General features: G+C 37.5%; 1 protein-coding gene across 2 annotated transcripts; it reads left to right on the top strand.

Moving 5' to 3' along the window:
• Window positions 1-92: 92 nt before the first annotated feature.
• On the top strand, window positions 93-9,914 carry NHLRC3 (NHL repeat containing 3). 2 transcript variants are annotated; one of them, XM_061170722.1, is made up of 8 exons: window positions 93-143; window positions 272-468; window positions 678-836; window positions 1,139-1,286; window positions 3,667-3,867; window positions 4,629-4,720; window positions 7,165-7,277; window positions 7,871-9,914. In XM_061170722.1, exons 2-8 carry the CDS (start codon window positions 385-387, stop codon window positions 8,109-8,111), a joined length of 1,038 nt encoding a protein of 345 aa, XP_061026705.1. In that variant the 5' UTR covers window positions 93-143; window positions 272-384; the 3' UTR covers window positions 8,112-9,914. The 2 variants fall into 2 exon arrangements, with proteins under 2 accessions (XP_061026705.1, XP_061026706.1); XM_061170723.1 differs by having other exon boundaries at window positions 95-132.
• The last annotated feature ends 12,836 nt before the right edge of the window (window positions 9,915-22,750 follow it).

The raw sequence follows: 22,750 nt of genomic DNA, 5'->3' as shown, positions 1-22,750 counted from the left end.
TAAGGTTTGATTGTGCTAATTTTTGGTTGTTAGGTCTGAATTTAAAAGAATGAACGTCGAGTGGTTAAGGCATATCTACGGGCGCCCCGATTGTGGCGGACTGGAGAGGTCCACAGCGTGGACCGTCCGAAGGTGGTCACGGGGTAAACCCGGGGCACGCGACATGGGGATGGGGAGGGGGAGGCGGGCGGCGGGAACGCGCTGGGAATCCGGAACCCCAGTTCTGATTTTCTTTCGCCCTGGTCTTTGCTGCCTTCTGGTTCTCTCCTAGGCGTATTGGAGCTAGGAGCTCAGTGCAGCGACGAACCGCGTGGACCTGAGGCTGTCCGGGCGGCCCCCAGCCGCCTGCCGATCTTTCTCCCTTGCCAGGATTCCTGTCTAGTCATGGCGAGATTCTGGGTGTGCGTAGCCGGCGCTGGCTTCTTTCTTGCGTTTCTGGTTTTCCATTCGCGTTTTTGTGCCTCTCGGGTGAGTTGGATAGTGAGGAAATGGCTGTCGGGTGTGTGGATAGCAGGGTGGGGAGACAGTCTTGGGATGGAGGTGGAGCTGGTTCTCTCACTAGTTCATCTCAAAACGTGCACCGGGGGCCGAAGCGCCGACGCGTTGCCTGTTCCTTAGCGTTAAAACGTTTGTAATATGGTACGTCGCCATTTTCCTTATTTTCTCTTCTTTCCCAGCTCCCGCTACATCTTCACTTAGCTTTTAAAATTTCCTGGAGAGCTGAGGAAGCCCTTTACCGGCTGGATGTGGATTGGCCTAAGTATTCAGAATACTTTACTGGAGCAACATTTTGTGTTGCAGTTGACTCCCTCAACGGACTGGTTTACGTAGCCCAAGTAAGTAAAGTTGGGATTTTTTTTTTTAAGTTATGAATACAAAGAAAACAGTTTTCTTGTCTCACCGAACTCAGTAACTGTATACGTTTTTATCACGCCAATTGTGGAATTCGTTTTTTGAGTTAAAGTTAATACTTTGGTTTTGAACGCGGTAGAGATTAATATTGTAAGGTTTTGTAGATGGTTTTTTAAACGTTACTAAATTCTTCGGTTAACCTATAATTTTTGTTTCTCTCTGCCAAAATAAAGATTGCTTCCTTAAAAGTGATCCTATCTAAGCAGTTATTTTTGTATACCTTCAGAGAGGGGATAACATCCCAAAGGTATTAGTGTTCACAGAGGATGGATATTTCCTACGAGCCTGGAATTACACAGTTGACACACCTCATGGTATATTTGCAGCCAGTACACCACATGAACAATCCGTCTGGATCACGGATGTAGGAAGTGGTATGTGTAGTAATACCTATTAAATTATCTTGCTAGAAATCACAGCTTTGCCCGTGTTCTTGCTTGTCCATTTTAAAATCAGAGTGGCCGAATCTAATTGTAATTCCTTTAATGATTCGTGAAATTGCTTGTTTCTAAATCTTTATATTGTACTTCTGTAGAATCAAGACATTTAACAAGGAGGGTATGATTATTGTGATCTTTCCTTTAAGTTGTCACAGGGCTTTTGCCTTTTAAAATATCAGTTGCTCTTCCTAGATTAGATAATTCTAAACTTCTTCTGTGAAGCAAAATAAAATAGCGATCTCTAAAAGCTAATGAATGGAGTCCTTGCCTTTAGTTTTCCTTTACCACTTCTCTTTCAAAAGAAATTATGCTGATAACAGAAGTTATAATAGGCTAAATGCCTAATAGGTTTAAACAGATCTCATGTGACAATACAATGAAAAATCTTTGACTTCAATTCTTGCTATTGAACCACATGCTTTAAAAAGTGAAAAAAAATTATTCCAGGTGAAACAAAAGAGAGAGAGTGAGATTATGCTGAGAAACCAGAACTGCTTTCTTGCCCAAACTACAAGATCTGCAGGAACTGCTGGTGTTAATGTTTCTGAAATCCCACTGACTTCAGCATGTCTGAAACCTTCCTTCTGTCGAATATTTTTAGTAGAATGTGCTGCAAAACAAAGTAAGCACAGTTGAACTTAAAACTGTGAGATAAGTTTTCAGAGATAACTGTTGGCTTGTGCTTGTGGCTTAAGACAAGATGGTATAAGAGATAACCTGGTATTATCTTAGGATCTCAGGAAGGAAAGAGATCTTAAAACATTTCTAGTCTTACTTGTCCCAGTTATGTTCATGGCTTGAAGGTCCTTCTGTTTCCCCACTTCTGGCTAATTCAGATACCGTTTTGGAATTAAAGAGGTCTCAGTTTTTGTAAGAAGTGCCCTTACCACATCTGTTCTCAGAACCCAAAAGATTTCTGAGCCTCAGCCCCGTGACCCATTTATTTAAAGCTGTATTTTGGATGGTAAGGTTCTGGTTAACCTCCCAAAATCTAAGTTATCTCTGAGTTCATTGTTAGACTCTATGAAATTTGATTTTTTTTTTTCCTCTTCGGGATTCACTGTTAAAAGAGGCCATTACTTTTTAATTCGTTCCATTCATGTGATCCTTTTTTATAAAATACTTCACTGGTTCCCAGAAATAAAAAGAACACACATGGTCTCTTCATTCTTTCCATTATAGCTTGTTTTTCCACACACAGATCTGAAGACAGTTTTTCTATTCCTTCCTATATTTCGAAGAATAAATTCTCTTCAGTAAAAACATGGCTGCATATCATAGCCATTAAAAAAAAAATTATTTACTGGTATTATATTTCTTTTCTAATTCCTCAGAGACTTTGTAGCTTGCTTTCTTTAATGTTTTCTTTTCTTATTATTGCTACAGACTTTATCTCAAGTCTCCAAAGCAAGTATAATAATAAATGCAATTGTCAAGATGGGATTGTAATGCAAGCTGATTCACTTTATTTCCAGAGAGCCCATTGTTTCCAATTTATGATTTGAATACCTGCCAGTTAGTTGGTGTTGGTATGCCTTCAAGTTGGTTTCTGTTAACTGCTTTATAGTTTTTCCCTATTTGTTAATATCCCACTTTATACTTTTGCTTGTAAGATAATTTTAACTCAAAGAAGTTTCAGTGTGAGAAGATAAGATACTGGTGATTTGGAAAGATCTATTCCTTTCTTAGAAAAGAAAAGCTAATGGGTTGAATTTTGTATTTGTTTCCACTAGGAGAAATGTAACTTTAAAAAGTCAGTATTGTTATAAACCAACGTTAGCGCAATAAAAAAAAACACAACACAAGAATAGATATAAATGACTTTTATAAACAAACAAACAGAAGTTTGTATTTTAAAGAACTTTTTCAGTCACCCACTGAAATTGGAGATCTGCCCGTGAATGACTGGAATAACAGTTTTCAAATATAAGTTGTTCGTTTTCCAGATCCTTCTTAATTTTCTTATACAAGTAATGCTTATTCAAGGTCATAAGATTAAAAAAAGAAAATGGTGTACCAGTACTTTTACATCATGAGCCTTCTGTTTAAGGAGTCAATTTTTTTTTTTTTTCAGTTTTCTTTATTTGGATTTAGAATCTACTTATTTTGGAGTGCCTGAGGTTTTAATTCATGAACAGATTTGGCTATAACTAATGAAGCTCTATTGCTTGTCAAATATAACATTTAATTATCTGAGCCTTTTAACTTTTTATTGCTATTTAATTCTGTTAAATTTTTGCTCTCAGCTTACTTGAAAAATGTGAATGTTTGTACAATGGTTATATTTTTGAAATGTGCATGTCTATCTTTATAGGACTCTACGGTCATACTATTAAAAAATACAATTCCTTTGGTGATCTTGTTCAAGTTTTGGGTACCCCAGGCAAAAAAGGCACTGGTTTAAATCCCCTGCAGTTTGATAACCCTGCAGAATTATATGTAGAAGACACAGGGGATATTTACATTGTGGATGGAGATGGAGGATTGAATAACAGGTTGATCAAATTGTCCCAAGGTACGTGGCTTAGTTTTGTGTGGTATTATTGCAATATTTGAAAACTGAAGGAACTTTTTGGCCAATCCAATATAAGAATGTTACTTAATAAGTTGGATTTAATTTGTCTGATACTCAGTATAACTTCAGTCTTTGCCTCTATCTTCACATTTCCTTCTTCTCTGTGTGTCTCTTTGTCTCAGATCTCCTCCTTTCTCTTATAAGGGCACTAGCCATTGGATTCAGGGTCTGCTCTAAATCCAGAATCACCTCATCTCAAGGTCCCTAACTTATTGGATATAGGGCCTTTGCAGATACAATTAAGGTCACATTCACAGCTCTGGAGATTGAGACTTGGACATATCTTTTTCTGGTGGGGCTGGGGAGAGGGACACCTTCAACTCAGTACAGGAGAATTAAATAAGACAGCCTATAGAAACATAATTTTTAAGCTCAGAGGAATGGTAATACCAAATAACAGGTTGGTTATGAAGGGGAACCAGTTTCAGGAGGAGGTTGACATGAACCCTAAACAGTGGTTTTGAGTTATGAAAAATTCAGGTGGAAACAGTCATTAAAGAAGCAGATTAATTGCTTGAAACAGGGAAAGAATTTTTTTAAGCATACAAATTAGTCAAATGGATGTATAAACAGAAAGCCAGGAAAACATAATCAGCTGGGGGTATAACTGAATAGTTTGTAACTTGTGACATAAAATATAACATGTAAATGCATAAGGTATTCTATATGTTGTTCTGACCATATATGTGTACCGTTTATAGATTTCATGATCCTTTGGCTACATGGAGAAAATGGGACAGGACCTGCTAAGTTCAGCATTCCTCACAGTGTTACAGTTGATTCTGATGGTCGGGTAAATATACAGCGTCACTGTGGACTGTCTGCATATATGGGGGTGGTGCAGAGCATGGATATATGGGCACACGGGAGTGTCTAGACATTTGGATACGTGTGTGTGTTAGTGGATGTGTGTATCTGGGTACGTCTGGGCAATTCCTCTGGGTATATCCACATACTCTCTTATAAATGTTTGGGTCCTATAATGACGTTCCCCAAATATTTAGAAATGAGCAAAATAGATCACCTCTGTCACTTAAAGGATAGAAGAAGCAAATAATGGAACAGGATATAAGTGAAGTTGCCTGAAAAAAAAGAGTTGTGTTGAGAACGTGTTGATCAAAAGGGAGATGGAAGAGGTTAATCTTGGAAGCTTGAAAAAAGGAGTGACCAGGCGCACTCTAGTTCTCCAAGTGACCTAGCTCCACTCTGAGGAACAGAAAGCTTTAACCAACAAGTTGCAATTTCTTTTTTTCCCACCTCTGTCTGTCCACTACCACCTCTTTTGCTTTTACACACCTTTAAGCATACATGTCTTTTGGGAAGCACCTTCCTGTAACCAAACCCACCCAAAATGTTTTATATTAGTTTCTCCACCTGTTTTCCTGTAGCAGCCCTTACGTCCCCATTATAGTAACTATCACACTGTAAGATGATGGTTAAATTGCCTCCCCTAATAAGAGTGTAGGCAGTATGAGGGCTGGAACTGCATCCCTTCTGCTTTCTATGTTAGTGCCTAGCCCGTAGTAGTCGTCTTACATATTTGTTAAATGACTGAATGCCTTGGTGTGCAGTGGATGCATCAGACTATCTTGGCTTCACGCCATTAGAAATTTAATTCATTTCCACTTCTGATTCTGTGCTCAGCAAGCAACCTTCTGATTATGACTTGGCTTCCTATGTTAACAGAGTGAGAATGTTTTGATCATAAAATCTTCAAGTATTTCCCATTGTAGATAGGAAGATAACTGAACATATGAACTTGTCTGTAAATTGGGAGCTAGAAAGTTGGAATTCTGGTTTTGCACATTACCCTCCTGAACCTGATGAGCCACTCCCCTCATGGGGTAAGAACAAGGTCAAGTTCCTGAGTCGGCAAGACCTAGACCCAGGTCAGTTCACCATGGTGAGGAATGTCCTTGGAGGTCATTTGATGGGGATACTCTAGCATCCCCAAGTGATGAAAAACGGGCGTGTTCATTTCTGGACGCTTGTGTTTTTATAACAACAGCAGCAATGCTATTGTGGCATTTGACATGATTAACTCATTTAATCATCACCTCAACCCTGTGTGAAAAGTCTGTTAGTTCCAGAGTTAGATTTGTTGTTTCTTAAACCAGGTTTCTCATAATAAAAATCTGTTGAGTAGGAAAGATAATGCTAACAACCTATAGTGTCATACAATCCAAGGGTCTAAATTGTATTTCCTCCTTGGCCACTTATCTAAGACAGTAATCCCAAAATCCTTAAGGAAACTCCTCTTTAGTAAAGAATCATAGATCAGGAAAAGATCTAAGAAATTACCTTACTCAGGGATCAACAGCCTTTCTAAAGTGATACACTGAGTCTTTCTCTTTCTTTGTTTCTGACTAGAGATGAATTCAGTGGCTACCAAAACTCACACGCATTGACAAAGATTTAGTCAGGGTTACCCTGAAGAAATAGTCCTGAATCCACAAATCCAAGAACTCCAGGGATCCTCAAAAGGGGGAAGGAGAGGTCAGCATATTTGACCCACCCTGTACCTATGCCACAGGTTGCATACATCAAATATAGTACACGAAATGTCATTTAGGTCCAATCTGCCTTCCTGTTTATAACAATTTCCTTAAGAACTCATGACAGCCTATAGCAAACCTAAATTAAACCTACTGTTAGCCCATTATCAGGCTTTATATGTCACTAAAATCTCCCAAGCTTCCTCTTTAGTTTGGCACTTCGGTTTGGCACTTCGGACATACCCTGGTAAATAGCAGGTAGAGGTTTAATGATGCGATACGAGTGAACAGCTGGCTTCCCACTGGCCTGGGCTCCTAAAGAGCAGGGCTGCTTTTCTGTGTCTTTGTCTTGTTAGCTGGCCCAGGAACCAGCAAGTCAACAGGACTCAGTGACAGCCGTTAGAGGAGGGAATGAATGAATGCTGTCACTTCTCGGTGTCTCCTGATCCTCTGCGTTATAGTGGAGTACTCCAGCTTTTTAGTTAGCCAGATGTTTAGTATAGTAGAGCATTCTAGGCTTCAGGTTAAGACAGATGGCCATACGTGGCTCTCTCGCTTATTGTAAGCTCTGCTTAAAACAAAGTATTTAACCTTTCTGCATTTGAGTTTCTTATCTGAAAATGGGGTTTTTAATATTCTCTTCTTTGAGGACCTCTAAGTCCTCAATGGGAGTGTTTATGAAACTAATGAAAATAAACATTCATTCTCTCCCCCTCTTCTTTTTCTTTCTTTGGGTTCCCAGGTGTGGGTGGCAGACCGAGGCAATAAAAGAATTCAGGTGTTTGATAAAGACACGGGGGAGTGGTTAGGAGCTTGGAATAATTGTTTCTCAGAAGAGGGACCTTCTGCAGTCAGGTAATCGTTTCTTTTTGTTTTAAAATGCTTGTTTCATTTGGTTTATGTTAAGTTTCTCTGAAGAGCTAGCTGAAAGTTTAAAACATTTACTGTTAATTTTAATCAAGGAAAAAGGAGAAGGAAAGAAGTTTTCAGAGAACACGTAATCATATTTCAAATCCCAGGCAGCGTGAATGCGGTTAAACTCCCAGCACGCTGTGGGATCCAAGTATCAGAGATAATAAAGGCTGGACCTTCCTACATCCTCTGCCCTCGAGATGCAGTTTATTTTTAAACAGAGAATGAAAATAAAAATCTTGAGTCTATAGTTTCAGACTCAGCCTGACACCGATTCTCCATTGGTTTCATCTCTGTGTAATATTCCAGTATTGTTAATTTTAAAAACGTAAACGAATCTTTGGTTAAGTCTGTCATCACAAATCTCTTGTTCCCTGCGAAGCAGAATCAGATCAATTTTCAAGCCCCCTTGAAAGAACCCTTCAGCAAGCAGGTCCTCACTGTCGTGTAGCACTGTAGGGGATGCATATGTTGAAAAAATAAACATTTATGTTAGCTTTGCCCCGGTTGATTATGTGACATGTCTTCCTCCTTAGATTTACTCCCGACGGGAAGCGCTTGATCGTAGCCCAGCTGCATCTGAGCCGGCTCTTACTCGTGGCGGCGCCCCCGGTAGGAAGCATTGGCGACTGTTCGGTGACCAGCACGATCCAGCTGGCGGATCAGGTCTCACCTCATCTCTTAGACGTCAGTGGGAAGACTGGAGCCATCTATGTAGCAGAAATTGGAGCAAAACAAGTACAAAAATACGTCCCTGTGAATAGCTATTTCTCTTAATTCGGTTCGTAACTGTTTCTTTCCCTGAAGGTCTTTCAAGTGGAAGTTCAGATTTGCAACTTTGGGGCATTCTTGTGACTTCGTTTCACACATGAGTGCGTAAGGATATTTTAATGAAAGAAACGTAACTCTAATGAAAAATGGGATGGGAAAGCGGGACTAAGGTGGTAACCCAGTAATTTGCCCTATAGACTCATTCTCCCTGGGGGCGGGGAACAGAGGGATAAAAATGGGTTTGCAGGATAATTTATTGAATTTCACGTAAACAACACAAACCTTCACTTTATTCACTTAGTAAAAAATGAAGTGCTTGAGAGATGGGGTCAGATGGGGTGTTGATTAACGAGAACCCACAGGGTGCCAGGTCCTGAAGGTTCAGGAGTGAGGAGGCAGGGCTGTCTGTGTGCCTTTGAGTAGCTTTGAGTCCACAAAACACGGCAACAGCAACGCGCCAGGGAAGCAGGACTTTCAGAAGGAGGGGTGTTATGTCCGAAGCATGGAGAGACCTTGCAGGGGGTCCGCTTGAGCTCTGACTTGAAAAACTGAGGAGGAGAGAACGACGTCCAGGTACAGATGTTAAGAAAAGTGCACGCCTGCTGGGAACTTTGGTAGCCTTTCTTTCACAGGCCCAACTTGGCTTTGGTCCTTTAGCTGTAGGATACGTAGTTTCATCCTTTAAGTGTAGGAATAAAATGGCTAGCGTCTACGCACTTTACCCAAAGGGGTTTTTACAAATAACTGGAATGGTTTTTAAAGGTAGCGTTAAAAATAGTTCCTCTCAGTGCTGCCACCTTCCTTCCTTCCTTCCTTCCTTCCTTCCTTCCTTCTATCCATCTTTTTTTTACATGAACTCTGTCCATTTCTAACGTTTGTCTACCTCAAGGAAGTTTTGGAATTATTTATGTGAGAGTGTGTGCCAAACACTTGGGGCTATTAAGATGAAGAATTTCCTACCTTTCTATTTCTATGTCTCTTTTTTACCCCTTTGAATATTGGCCTCCCAATAAGACCATTTGTTCAGTTTTTTCTAGTTCATTCTAGGTTTGGAAGGAACCTTGCCATATACAACCTTTCAGATCATTCTTCGCCTTTTCTCATATCAGCCTCCCTCTTTATCTCAGTGTTTTACTGTAAATTGAATGGCAAGTGAGAAATCTTGAGCTGACTGTCCTCGTTACCTGTTACAACTGGGGTCTGTTTTCCAGACCTCGAGGAACTTACACTTTTGTCATATCTTGATGCAGTGAGGAAGGTAAATCTACCAGCAGGAAACTCTCTCCTGTGTTCCAAGGCCATTGATGTGTGTTTGTGCCACTGGTCAAGCTGTGTGATCTAAGTGAGTTGCCTTAGTTTTCTCTTCAGTGAAATGGGAGCATCATTGCCTTTCCTCCTTCAGGAAGGCTGTGAGGATCAGATGTGCAATAGGTGCAAATGTGCCCTTTGAAATCTGTAGCTCCGAGTACATTAAAGTCATCTTATTAGCAAGGGTCCTACTAAATGTGCTCTTTACCTGATACCAGCTATCAGTTTTGCCTTAATTTTGCATTTATTGCTTTTTTTCAAAACGTATCCTCACAAACTTTATGCAGTTTAGCCAAGTCGACTTGGATGAAAGGAAATAATTTGAGGTTTTATTTGTTTTGTTTCCAAGCCAGGACAAGAAGTGCAAATGTCTCTTTGAAAGAATATAGGTTAGATTTTGTCATTTCAAAAATGTTGTATTTAACTTTGTTTTATACCAGATTTTTATAAAATTTGCTGAAAGTATTGTTTCCATGTGTCCTGCTAAAAGTGTTTATTTTATTAGCATACTTGTAATCATGGTATCTCACTTTTTTCCTTTGGATTAATTGGTTAAATTAATTGAATGAGAAATGTGTTGTATTTTGTATTTAAAAATAAAAATAAAAGTTTTGGAAAGAATGCAATATTGTCTGATTTTCCAATTAAAGTTTGATTTTATTGTTGTAGAAGCAGTCTGTAATTTCTTATTCCATTGAAGAATTTCAACAATTATGAAGTCACAGGTTGAGAGTATATCCTCTTCGTTCACAGTTGAAGTGAGGGCTGAAGTGTGTAAGTATTGCTAGAGGTTGCTTAGAAGACTTAATGTGGCTTTTTTTTTTTTTTTGGCTGCGTTGGGTCTTTGTTGCTGTGCATGGGCTTTCTCTAGTTGCGGTGCGCGGGCCCCTCTCTGCGGTGGCCTCTCTTGCTGCGGAGCACGGGCTCTAGGCGCACAGGCCTCAGTAGCTGTGGCTCATGGGCTCTGGAGTGCAGTCTCAGTAGTTGTGGCGCACGGGCTGAGTTGCCCCGCGGCATGTGGGATCTTCCCGGACCAGGGCTTGAACCCGTGTCCCCTGTTTTGGCAGGCGGATTCCCAACCACTGTGCCACCAGGGAAGCCCCTTTAATGTGGCTTTTAAGATGGTGGGTGGGTACAAATGATAGTAATAACTAGCTAACTATATTTTTGCATTAGAAATGGAATCTCTTTACACCTCTACTTTCTAGATTTATTCTGAGGGGGAAGGGGTAGGGTGTTCTAAGTTAGAAAACCGAAGGCTATAGGTATCTTTCTTAACCTCCACTACAACATTGGGTCTTTAAAATGGAATATTTGTCCATCAAAGAAACCATGTATACAGTCTGACGATAAGCAAAGGAGACCTATATACTTTGTGCTCAGGTCATATAACATTAAAAGACAACTTCAAGCAATGTGGCTGTTAAGCTAAAAGCAATCAAGGCCTAACTTGTTTTGCCTTCGTTGGTTTTAAAACATTGGATTTTAAAGCAGGATAGATTGGATAGCCAACATTGGAACGGAACTCTTCTTGACTTACTTCACTCTGTATGACAGACCCTAGGTCCATCCAAGGACAGAAATTAAGATGCAGACGTAGAGAATGGACTTGAGGACACGGGGAGGGGGAGAGGGGAAGCTGGGACGAAGTGAGAGAGTGGCATGGACATATATACACTACCAAATGTAAAACAGATAGCTAGTGGGAAGCAGCCACATAGCACAGGGAGACCAGCTCGGTGCTTTGTGTCCACCTAGAGGGGTGGGATAGCGAGGGTGGGAGGGAGACGCAAGAGGGAGGAGATATGGGGATATACGTATATTTATAGCTGACTCACTTTGTTTTACAGCAGAAACTAACACAACATTGTAAAGCAATTATACTCCATAAAGATGTAAAAATAAGTAAATAAAACTGGAAACTCAGATTTTTGCTCTCAGGCTCAACAAAGTAAATCAATCAAGTCTTTTTTAAAAAGTCAGAATAAATCACATGTATTTATACAACAAAAATGTACGAAACAACAAATGTATGAAGACAATTAGGCAAGCATCTTCTGCCCTAGCAGTTCACTACCTAGGTGGGAAAACAAGCCACACAAACCCCCCTTACTTCTCAGGCTGTTTCTGGGAGGTGCCCTTTGGTACTTGTGTTACATTCCTGATACAAAAGAGGGCAGCAAAGTCCAGCTTATGATAAGTGTTTCTTGAAATCAAATGTGGACATCTGTTGACTTTCTTTATACTTTGCTTAAAATCTGAGGCTATACTGTTAACCACACTTAATTTTTCTTCTTTTCCTTCAGTTTGCTTACATCCTGAGGAAATTGGTTTATAGGTGACATATTTTCCAAGGGTTGTTGGAACTTTCTACTGTTTTCATTGGACATAGCCATGTTTAAGAAAAAGAAAGGTGAAATCTTTTCAGTAATTCAAACTAACAGCCAGAAGTGAATAACTCTTTTTAAACATTTAAAACTGTAACCTGAAAGGTGTATTTAGTGCAATAGAAAATGTATTTGTGTTAGCAGGGAATTATTCCTTTTCTCCCTACTAGCTTTTTGTTGTTGTTTTAACATTTTGCTCTGTGGTTACTGACTCTTTTACAGATGAGCAAAATGGATTATTTACAAAGAGACCAAGTCATTTCTCTACCATGCACTTACTCATAGAATCCCTGAGTTTATTAAGTAAATTAATCCTCTGAACATTTAATGACATGTAGATACTCTTTGTATGTAAGAACTGAGTGGAATTTGAACAGTGAAAAACAGCACTCTTTGAAACTTTTGTTTCTTCCATTGTAAACAATGAAATGATATTGTCATGATTTAATTCTGCTTCAATGCAATTTGTAAGGAAAAGACACCATGTCAGGCATGAAGCAAGCATGCTTTGAAATGAGCATGTTTTAGGTAGGTTGAGTCTTTTGAATAAAATCTTTTAAAAGGTAGATCAAATTGTATGTGTCACAACAGGTTCATATCCTAAACTTGCTTCTCAGTTTTCAGCCACTTCATTCTCAAGAAAGAAAATGTTAGTAGCATGGTGCATATCTCAGATTTATTCTTTACCAGAATCGATTACTATAATGTGTTATGCAAATTTGTTTCCCATAGGACTTTTATGTATTACAAATGGTCACAATCACCAAATTTTTATAACATTTTTCTTCATAGTATATGTACAGGAATATTTTAATGTTTTGATGTTTACTGTGTTTAACTAAATACTAATTTTTACTTAACTAAAGGGATTTAGGAGCTAATTATGTATACATTTGTTTTTAATCAACACTAATTTAAAAAATTTATCCAGTTTTTTTCTTTGTGGGGGGTGTGTGTGTGTGTGTTCAAGTGTGTGTGTAAAGGGCATTATGCCCAAATAGTTCAGAACAACTGTATCAAAAAAATTAACTGCAACTTACCATGGCTAAATATAAGTTATATACATTTAAAGAGTCATGGAAAATACCTGATTTGGCAACAAACTGTCTGAAAAAGATTTAGAAAGTTAGTTGACCAAAAATATTACAGCCATGTTAAGAAAAACTTGTTGCAATCTCAGGTAACATTGATGTAAATATAATGGCAAGTTTATAGATAGGATAGTCTGTGATCCTGGTAAGCAGAGCTGAGATCTTGAAGTTTCCTTTGGGATGCAGCATTTTAAGGGAGAATGCCACAAATAGACTCTAATCCCAAAGCAGGTGACCAAAATAACACGGTGTTTGGAAATAATTCTGAGACCTTGACAGGGTGATTATGTAGTAGTAGAGGGAGCTTTCCTCTAGAATTAAGACAATGAGCAGAAATAACAGAGTGGCCAATTGGCCCAGCCCAGTGAAAAAACCTTCCAGTGGAATGGATTGTGTTAATGCTGGGAGTGGTAAAGCTCAGTGGTTCAGAACTTGAAACCTGGAGTTAGGTCGACCTGGGTTCTGATCCAGGCCCTGCCACTTAACTTTCTGTATTGTTTTGAGATTCTCTGCTTCATTTTTCTCGTTCGTGAAATGGAAATAATAGTATTTTCCTCATAGGATTCTTGTGAATACAAATAAGATCATGCATGTAGAGCATTACACCCATACTCTGACACAGGAAGCACTCACCAGACCTTAAGAGATTCACTTGCAGTATTTAAGCCACAGATGGGCAGCCATGCCACCTTTGGGCAGAGATTCTTACACTGGGAAGATGGTGAGGCCAGATGACCTTCCCTATCGTATGATTCTGTATTTAGTCGCAGGATTGAAAACTGAAGGTATAGTTGTAAAAACCTAAGTTATCTGTCATTTAGAAACGGCCATTTTTAAAGACAGATTTCTCACTTTGCATTAAAACTATTTATCCATCCAACAGGTACCTACATGCCAGGTACCAGGAATACAGTGATGAGCAAGGTAAATTTTCTGGAATTACATTCTACATGGGGAGACAGAACAGTTTGAATGGAAAAAAGAGATTCTGATTAGAATATGTGGTACATATTAACACTTGATTGGCTAAATAAACACCCATTCCCAACCTCCTCCCTTACCTTCCACCACCTTAGAGACTGGTGCTTGCTTTCTCAGCTAAACAGCATCTAGAGGTAGCCATGTGATGTGATACGGTCTGGCCAATGCGGTCCTGGCACTTGTGGAAAATCATTTGGTTTTTTGATTTTAAAAAAAGATATATTTGGCACCACCATCTTCTCCCTTGAATTGAACTTGAATGTGATGCCTGGAGTTGCAGCAGCCTTCTTGGAACTATAAAGCAACAAACCAACATTCTTAAGGAAGACAGAAAGCTAGAAGGAGCCTGGGTTTTTATGATTGGGGAATCACTGAACTGGCCTTGTAGTTCCTTTCTGCACACTTCTTTTCATGTGAGATAATTAAATGTTTGAGTTACTTAAGCCACTGTTGGATATTTTCTTGCAGATTAAATTATTCCTAAGAAATTCAATATTGAATTAACCTGTATTAATTTGGGAAGGATGGATATTTTTTATGGTTTTAAGAGTCTGTATCCAAGAAAATAATTCACTCTGCTTTTATGTCTTATGTCCTTTAATAAGATTGTATTGGTGTTTTTTTAAAAAATATACATCCTGTACATTTCTTTTTGACACACATTTTGATTCCTATGTCAAATTTATCCTATGTATTTGTTAATTGTAGCTACTATAGTAGGATTTTTTCCCCCATTTCTAATTAGTTTTTGATGGTATAGAGAAAAAGTATCAAATCTTTTTACATATATCTACTCACCTTTATAAACTCTTACTAATTTTAATTAGCTATTATAGATATTCACATATGCTAGGTATACCACTCTGAAAATAAAGATAAGTATACATCTTCAATATTTTTATTGCTTGTTTGATTTTTAAATTTTTTATTGCATTAGATACACTGTTCAAAACAATGTTGAATGATAGTCATGATGTGGAATATCCTTATTTCTGATTTTAATGGAAATGTTAGTACTTCACTAATTAATATGATGTTTGCTATTAGTTTTGGTAATTTTAATATTTAAGTAGTTTTTCAATCTCTGGGATTTTTTTTTTTTCTTCTTTTTTTTTGGCCACGCCACATGGCTTGCAGGATCTTAGCTCCCCAGTCAGGGAGCGATCCCAGGCCACTGCAGTGAAAGTGCTAAGTCTCAACCACTGGACCACCAGGGAATTTCCATCTTGGAATTTTATTTAAAATAATTACTTAGTTTTATAAAATGGTTTTTGGCATTGATGTATACAATATGTTGATTAATGAAAGTTATAGTTTTTTTAATGTTTATTATTAGGAAAAAAACCTTACTTGGTCATAATTTCTTGCTTGGGAATTTTATTCTTGAAACAAAGAGGGCAGTAGAGTTCCATTTATATACACTTCATTATGTTCTGCCCATCTCCGAAAGGAATTTTGAGTTTCTTCACATCAAATATTTTAAATACATTAAAATAATGTCAAAAAATTGTATGAGTGGAGAAAAGTACATTTATTCAAAACCTGGATTAATAACAGGTACAGCAATTAAGCATTAAGTTAATTCTGAGTTTTCTTGTAGCCATAGCAGAGAAGGAAGTATGGATATGTAATTTTCATCTGATAAAAGGAAATAGATTTGTTTTTAGGAAACAAAAACTTCCCATTTTTTATTGCATGGATTTTTTTTCTAATAAATTTATTTATTTAATTTATTTATTTTTGGCTGCGTTGGGTCTTCGTTGCTGCGCAGGCTTTCCCTAGTTGCGGTGAGCGGGGGCTACTCTTCGTTGCAGTGTGCGGGCTTCTCATTGCTGTGGCTTCTCTTGTTGCGGAGCGCGGGCTCTAGGTGCGCGGGCTCAGTAGTTGTGGCACACGGGCTTAGTTGCTCCGCGGCATGTGGGATCTTCCTGGACCAGGGCTCGAACCCGGGTCCCCTGCATTGGCAGGTGGATTCTTAACCACTGCACCACCAGGGAAGTCCATGCATGGATTTTTATAGGTGGAAAAATAACATACTTCAACAAAAGTTTAATGTAACATAAAACTTCATACTTTTTTATATGATGAAAAATCAAGGAAGGTGTGAGAAGGGGACAGGGGCTTTAAGCCAGTAACTCAATAAATAATAAGCACTGGTACTTGGTGTACACACTACTGATTGGATGCAGTCTGGCACTGTCCAATAGAAATGATGGTGGAGGTGTTCTGTATTTCTGCTGTCCAACGTGATTGAGCACTTGAAATGTAGCTTGTGTGTCTGAGGAACTGAATTTTCAACTTTATTCTTAATTAAGTTAAATTTCAATTGTCACAAATGGCTATTGGCTACTGTATTGATCAGCACATCAGGTGATTCTGGATTCTCATAATAATGACAAATAATTTGTTTTCGCTCAGTTTCCTTGTTCATTTGTATAATTTGCATTTTCTGCCAACCCCTTAAATTCATGGATTATCCAGCATGACGTTTTGGCAATGTCGGTAATGTTTCAAACCAACCTCAAAAATGAAAAATTAACATTCACATTGAAATATTTCATTGTTGAACCTTCTGTTAAATATTTTCCAAATGAACATGAAGCCAGACTGTGAAAAACTAAGGAAAATAGTTCCCAAGAAGCTTTTAAGTATTTATTTCTATGCGTATTTATTTTATCAGCTCACCTCTGGGGACATACCTGTTCTATCAGTTTCTTTCCTGGGAGAAGAAATCATTTTTCACATGAAACAACTCAGGTTTCAATGCAAACTTATTTCGCATAGATTATGCAGCCCACAGAGGTACTTACAGTAATTGTTTCAAACATCCTAGAAATCAAGGTGGAAGGCAATAAAATGCAACCCAAGCTTCATACTGTTAATGTTTAATTATTACATCTTTGCTGATGATTTTCATCAACAAAATCATCCTTATTTGTATTTTAAAGCCTAGATCATAAAACTTATTCCAAATAATACTACTTCCAATTTTCTTCTATGCTGTGAAATATTTCAACAATCATCAACCAATAAACAGTGTCATTCTATTGATACCCCTGCATACTTACCCCTGCCCATTGGCTACTTTGCATTGTCTCCAACATCACATTATTTCATCTTTAAATATTTGAGCATGCTTTCTAAAGTGTAACAGTAATTTTTTTTGAAACACTACTGACTTCAAAATTTAGCTCCTTAATATTAGTAAATATTTTCAGTGTTCTAATTTTGCCTCATCTTATATATTTTTAAAATTGTTTGCCAGGGTTGAGATAAATTCTATATATTGATTTGTTTCTTAAATTTTCTTTAATTTGTAGGTTCTTCCTCTTTCTCCTCTTTTTCTTGCTCTGTCCAGTTCCAGCTCTGAATCTCACTTTGTTTTACCTTATATGTATTTGTTGAAAGAAGTGAGCCTCTGTTTCATAGTTTTCTGGAGTCTGGATTTTGTAGATTTTATCTGGACTTGTTTAACATGTTACATTGTCTCCTATAGTTCCTGTAAATTGGTAGTTAGTGCTGAGGCTTCATCAGATTAAGATTTTATTTTGTGTTTTTATTTTTGGCAAAATTACTCTAGGTGGTGGTATGTACTTTTGTTTGTGTACTTTTGTTTGTTTGAATTGTCAAAGAAACTTAAAAAATATTCTGTAACCTACATCACATTTTACACAGGTATCTCCGACTTGCTTTCCTATTGTTTCTCTCCATAAATACAATTTTTTCACAAAGGCTGAATTTTGTGTGTCCAGCTGACATTCAGTGAGGCCAGGATGACAGCAACCATTTCATTTGAAGAAAATAAGTAGGTGGTTGTAGTAGTTTGAATAATGTCTCCATCCAAATATATTTGGGTCCTGGTTTCCAAAACCCGTGAATGTTACCTTATATGAAAAAAGATGTTGCAGATGTGACTACAGTAAGGTTTTTGAGACGAGATTATCCTGGATTATCTGGGTGGACCCTAATACAATTTCATGTGTCCTTGTAAGAGGGAGGCAGGAGGAGATTTGATGCACAGAAGAAAGTATGTCAGTGTGACCATAAAGGCAGAGATTGGAGTGATGCAGCCACGAGCCAAGGAATGCCAACAGCCACTGGGAGAGGCAAATGGATTCTTTTCTAGCACCTCCAGAGGGGACGTGGCCCTGTCTGGGCCTCAACTGTGGCCCAGTGCTACCGATTTTGGATTTCTTGGCCCTGAGTATTGTGAAAGAATAAATTTCTGTTGTATAAGCCTCTAAGTTTGTGATGATTTGTTACAGTTGCTGCAGGAAACTAATACAGATTTGCTACCTGGAAGTGGAGTACTGCTGTAACATATACATAAAAATGTGTAAGGATCTTTGGAATTGGATGATAGGCAGAGACTGGAAAATTTTTGAAGAGCATGATAATAATAATAATTTTTTAAAACCCTTAGATTGTCTTAAACAGACTGGTGGTAGAAGTATGACATTAAAGGCACAAATGGTGAGGGCCCAGAAGTAAGTGAGCACAGTGCAAAAGCCTGTATCATTATAAACAGATTGTTAGTAAAACGTTGAATTTTAAAGGTGATGCTAGTAAGATCTCAGAAGGGAAAGAGGAAAGTGTTTTTGAAAACTGGAGGAAATGGGATAGTTATTATATAGTGGGAACAAATATAAGAACGACTGCAAATCAGCAGACAATGGAATGTCTTTAAATTGCTGGAAAAAAAGGTCACTTTAGAATTCTATATCCAACGAATGTTTCTTTGAAAAGTGAGGAAAAATAAAGACATTTCAAGCTAGTAAGAGGTGAAAATGCTCATTGCCGTCAAATCTGTACTGTAAGAAATATTAAATGAATATCTATAGTCTGAAAGAAAAGGATACCAGTCGGAAACTTGGATCTACACAAATGAATAAAAAGGGCCTGAAATGGCAAATCTGTGGCTAAACATAGAAGACATTTTAAAAACATTTCTATTAAAAGATAAAGGACTGTTTAGAAATATAGATCAATGGAACAGGATAGAAAGCCCAGAGATAAACCCACGCACATATGGTCACCTTATCTTTGATAAAGGAGGCAAGAATATACAATGGAGAAAAGACAGCCCCTTCAATAAGCGGTGCTGGGAAAACTGGACAGCTACATGTAAAAGAATGAAATTAGAACACTCCCTAACACCATACACAAAAAAACCTCAAAATGGATTAGAGACCTAAATGTAAGGCCAGACACTATAAAACTCTTAGAGGAAAACATAGGCAGAACACTCTATGACATAAATCACAGCAAGATCCTTTTTGACCCACCTCCTAGAGAAATGGAAATAAAAACAAAAATAAACAAATGGGACCTAATGAAACTTAAAAGTTTTGCACAGCAAAGGAAACCATAAACAAGATGAAAAGACAACCCTCAGAATGGGAGAAAATATTTGCAAATGAAGCAACTGACAAAAGATTAATCTCCAAAATTTACAAGCAGCTCATGCAGCTCAATATCAAAAAAACAAACAACCCAAACCAAAGATGGGCAGAAGACCTAAATAGACATTTCTCCAAAGAAGATATACAGATTGCAAACAAACACATGAAAGGATGCTCAACATCTCTAATCATTAGAGAAATGCAAATCAAAACTACAATGATGTATCACCTCACACCAGTCAGAATGGCCATCATCAAAAATCTACAAACAATAAATGCTGGAGAGAGTGTGGAGAAAAGGGAACCCTCTTGCACTGTTTGTGGGAATGTAAATTGATACAGCCACTACGGAGAACAGTATGGAGGCTCCTTAAAACACTAAAAATAGAACTACCATACGACCCAGCAATCCCACTACTGGGCATATACCCTGAGAAAACAATAATTCAAAAAGAGTCATGTACCACAATGTTCATTGCAGCTCTGTTTACAAAAGCCAGGACATGGAAGCAACCTAAGTGTCCATCGACAGATAAATGGATAAAGAAGATGTGGCACATACATACAATGGAATATTACTCAGCCATAAAAAGAAATGAAATTGAGTTATTTGTAGTGAGGTGGATGGACCTAGAGTCTGTCATACAGAGTGAAGTAAGTCAGAAAGAGAAAAACAAGTACCATATGCTAACACATATATATGGAATCTAAAAAAAAAAAAAAAAGTGGTTCTGAAGAACCTAGGGGCAGAACAGGAATAAAGACACAGACGTAGAGAATGCACTTGAGGACATGGGGAGGGGGAAGGGTAAGCTGGGACGAAGTGAGAGAGTGGCATGGACATATATACACTACCAAATGTACAATAGATAGCTAGTGGGAAGCAGCCGCATAGCACAGGGAGATCAGCTCGGTGCTTTGTGACCACCTAGAGGGGTGGGATAGGGAGGGTGGGAGGGAGACACAAGAGGGAGGAGATATGGGGATATATGTATATGTATAGCTGATTCACTTGTTATAAAGCAGAAACTAACACACTATTGTAAAGCAGTTATACTCCAATACAGATGTTAAAAATAAAAATAAAGAAAAATAAAAAATAAAAGATATATGACTGTTTAAAGCAAAACTAGTAATAATATATTGATGTGTTTATATAACATGCAGAAGTAAGTATGACAGAAATATCACCAAGGATGATACAGGAGAAAGGAAAATATACTGTTGTAAGAACATGAGAAGTGATATAATATCATTTGAAAGCAGACTCTGATAACTTAAAAAGGAATATTGTAAATTCTAGTGTAACCACAAATGAAACAAAATGTATAGGTAATAAACCAATAGAAGAAGGTAAAATGCTGTACAAATAGTTCCAAAAGAAGCCTGGAAAAGAGGGAAAAAGAACAAAGCAAAGGACAAATAGAAAATGGCATGACCGTACACTTAAACCCAGTCATATTAAATATTACATTATATGTAAATGATTTAAATAGCCCAGTTAAAATTCAGTGAGCATCCGACTGGATTAAAAAGATATGCAAGAGATGAACTTTGTATATAAAGACAGGATAGTTTAAAGTGAAAGGATGAAAAAAGATATTCCATTACAAACAGTAATTATAAGAAAGCTGAAGTAGCTATGTTACTGTCAATCAAAGTATACTTCAGAGCAAGAAATATTACAAGGGATAAAGAGAGAAAGCTTATAATGATAAAATTATCAATATATCAGAAATAGCTAAAAATCAAAATGAATATATGATTAATAGTTTAGAAATACATCAAAGGAAAAATTGACAATAAAAGAAAAATAAATCCACAATCAGAGTTGGAAATTTTAACACTTATCTCTCAGCAATTAATAGCACACACACACACACAAAATCAGTAAAGTTGTAGGTTATCTGAATAATGCTCTCAACTTTGACCACATGGATAAGATGTTATGGAAAAACCCGAATGAACTTCTTGGCCAACCCAATAGAACACTATGTACAACTGTTGGATACACATTCTTTCTAAGTGCACAAGGAACAGTCATTAAGTTAAACCACATGTTATGCCACAGATCAGTCAGTAAATTTTGAAGGTTTGGACTCGTACAGAATATCTTTTTTCTGACCACATTAGAATTAAATTAGAAATCAAAAACCATATAATATCTGAAAAATCCCCAAATATTTAGAAATTAAATATTACATTTGTAAATAACACGTGTCACAGAAAAAAATCACAGCAGGATTAGGAAAATATTGAAGTAAATATTTGAAGTATTGAGGTATTGAAGTAAATGAAAATACAAGTCAAAATATGGGAAATGCATTTAAAGCAGTGCTTAGAAAGATATTTATAGCTGTAAATATGTAGGAAAGAAGAAAATCTAAAATCAATGGTCTATGATTTCACCTTAAAAAGACACAGAGGAGCAAATTAAACCAAAGGTTACGAAGAAAATAAGAAACAAATGGGAATCAAGTAGAAAACAGACAAATTAATGAAAAAAAGCTAGGTATTAGAAAAGGTCAATGAAATTTATAAACTTCTTAGCTATACCAATCAAGAAAAAACAAAATTACCAATACCAGGAATGAAAGTAATTTTATTACTTCAGTTACTACAGACATCAAAGGAATAAAATACAAAACTTTATACCATAAAATTTGACCTCTTAGGTCAGAAGTTGGCAACCTTTTTCTGTGAAGGGCCAGAGAGTAAATATCTTAGGCTTTTTGGGCCATGCGATCTGTCCCTACTACTCAGCTCTGCCGCTGGAGCGTGAAAGCAACCATACACAACGTGTAAATGAAGGGCTGTGGGTGTGTCCAAACAAAAGTTTACTTAGAAATATTACTGACACATCCATGGATGTGGATGAATCTCAAACATATGACGCTGAGCTCAAGAAGCCAGAAATAAAAGAATACAGACTGTATGGCTTCATTTACATGAAATCCTAGAAAAGGCAAAAGAAATCTATAGTGACAGAAAGCACATCACTGTTTCGAGCCATGAGGGGTGTGGGTGACTAACTGTGAATAGTAATAGGGCAACTTTTTTCACATTATGGAAAAACTCTATATCTTCTTTTGGGTGGTAGTTTCCTAGGTATATATATCTGTCAAAGCTCATCAAACTGTACACATAAAGTGGGGTGTGTTTTGTTGCATGCAAATTAACCTCAATAGATTTTATTTTAAAATGAAACAGAAGGTTGGAGAACGGACAAAACAGAAGATTGGAAAATGGAGAATGAAAACAACAACAAAAAAGACTTTCAGGTGGAGAACACTTTCTTGATAATCTTGACCTGCGCATACATCTGGTGAGTGAGAGAAGGTGGTGGAGTGTAAAAAGGAAGTCAAGACAGTTTGGACAGCTGTCGTATAGCAGATGCTAGGAAACACAAAATGAATGAATTCCTTGCCAACTGAAATCAGGGAGCAAGAATATTGAATGTGTCAAGTGTTCTCATT

This window comes from Eubalaena glacialis, chromosome 16 (genome assembly GCF_028564815.1).
Source record: "Eubalaena glacialis isolate mEubGla1 chromosome 16, mEubGla1.1.hap2.+ XY, whole genome shotgun sequence".
NCBI lineage: Eukaryota > Metazoa > Chordata > Mammalia > Artiodactyla > Balaenidae > Eubalaena > Eubalaena glacialis.
This window is presented reverse-complemented; position numbering and strand designations above follow the sequence as displayed.

Excerpts from the sequence above, each read along its gene's own strand:
- NHLRC3 (XM_061170722.1), top strand. The coding sequence starts at position 385 with ATGGCGAGATTCTGGGTGTGCGTAGCCGGCGCTGGCTTCTTTCTTGCG. Across the intron at positions 837-1,138 it reads GACTGGTTTACGTAGCCCAA|AGAGGGGATAACATCCCAAA; the intron begins GTAAGTAAAGTT and ends GTATACCTTCAG. Across the intron at positions 4,721-7,164 it reads CAGTTGATTCTGATGGTCGG|GTGTGGGTGGCAGACCGAGG; the intron begins GTAAATATACAG and ends TTGGGTTCCCAG.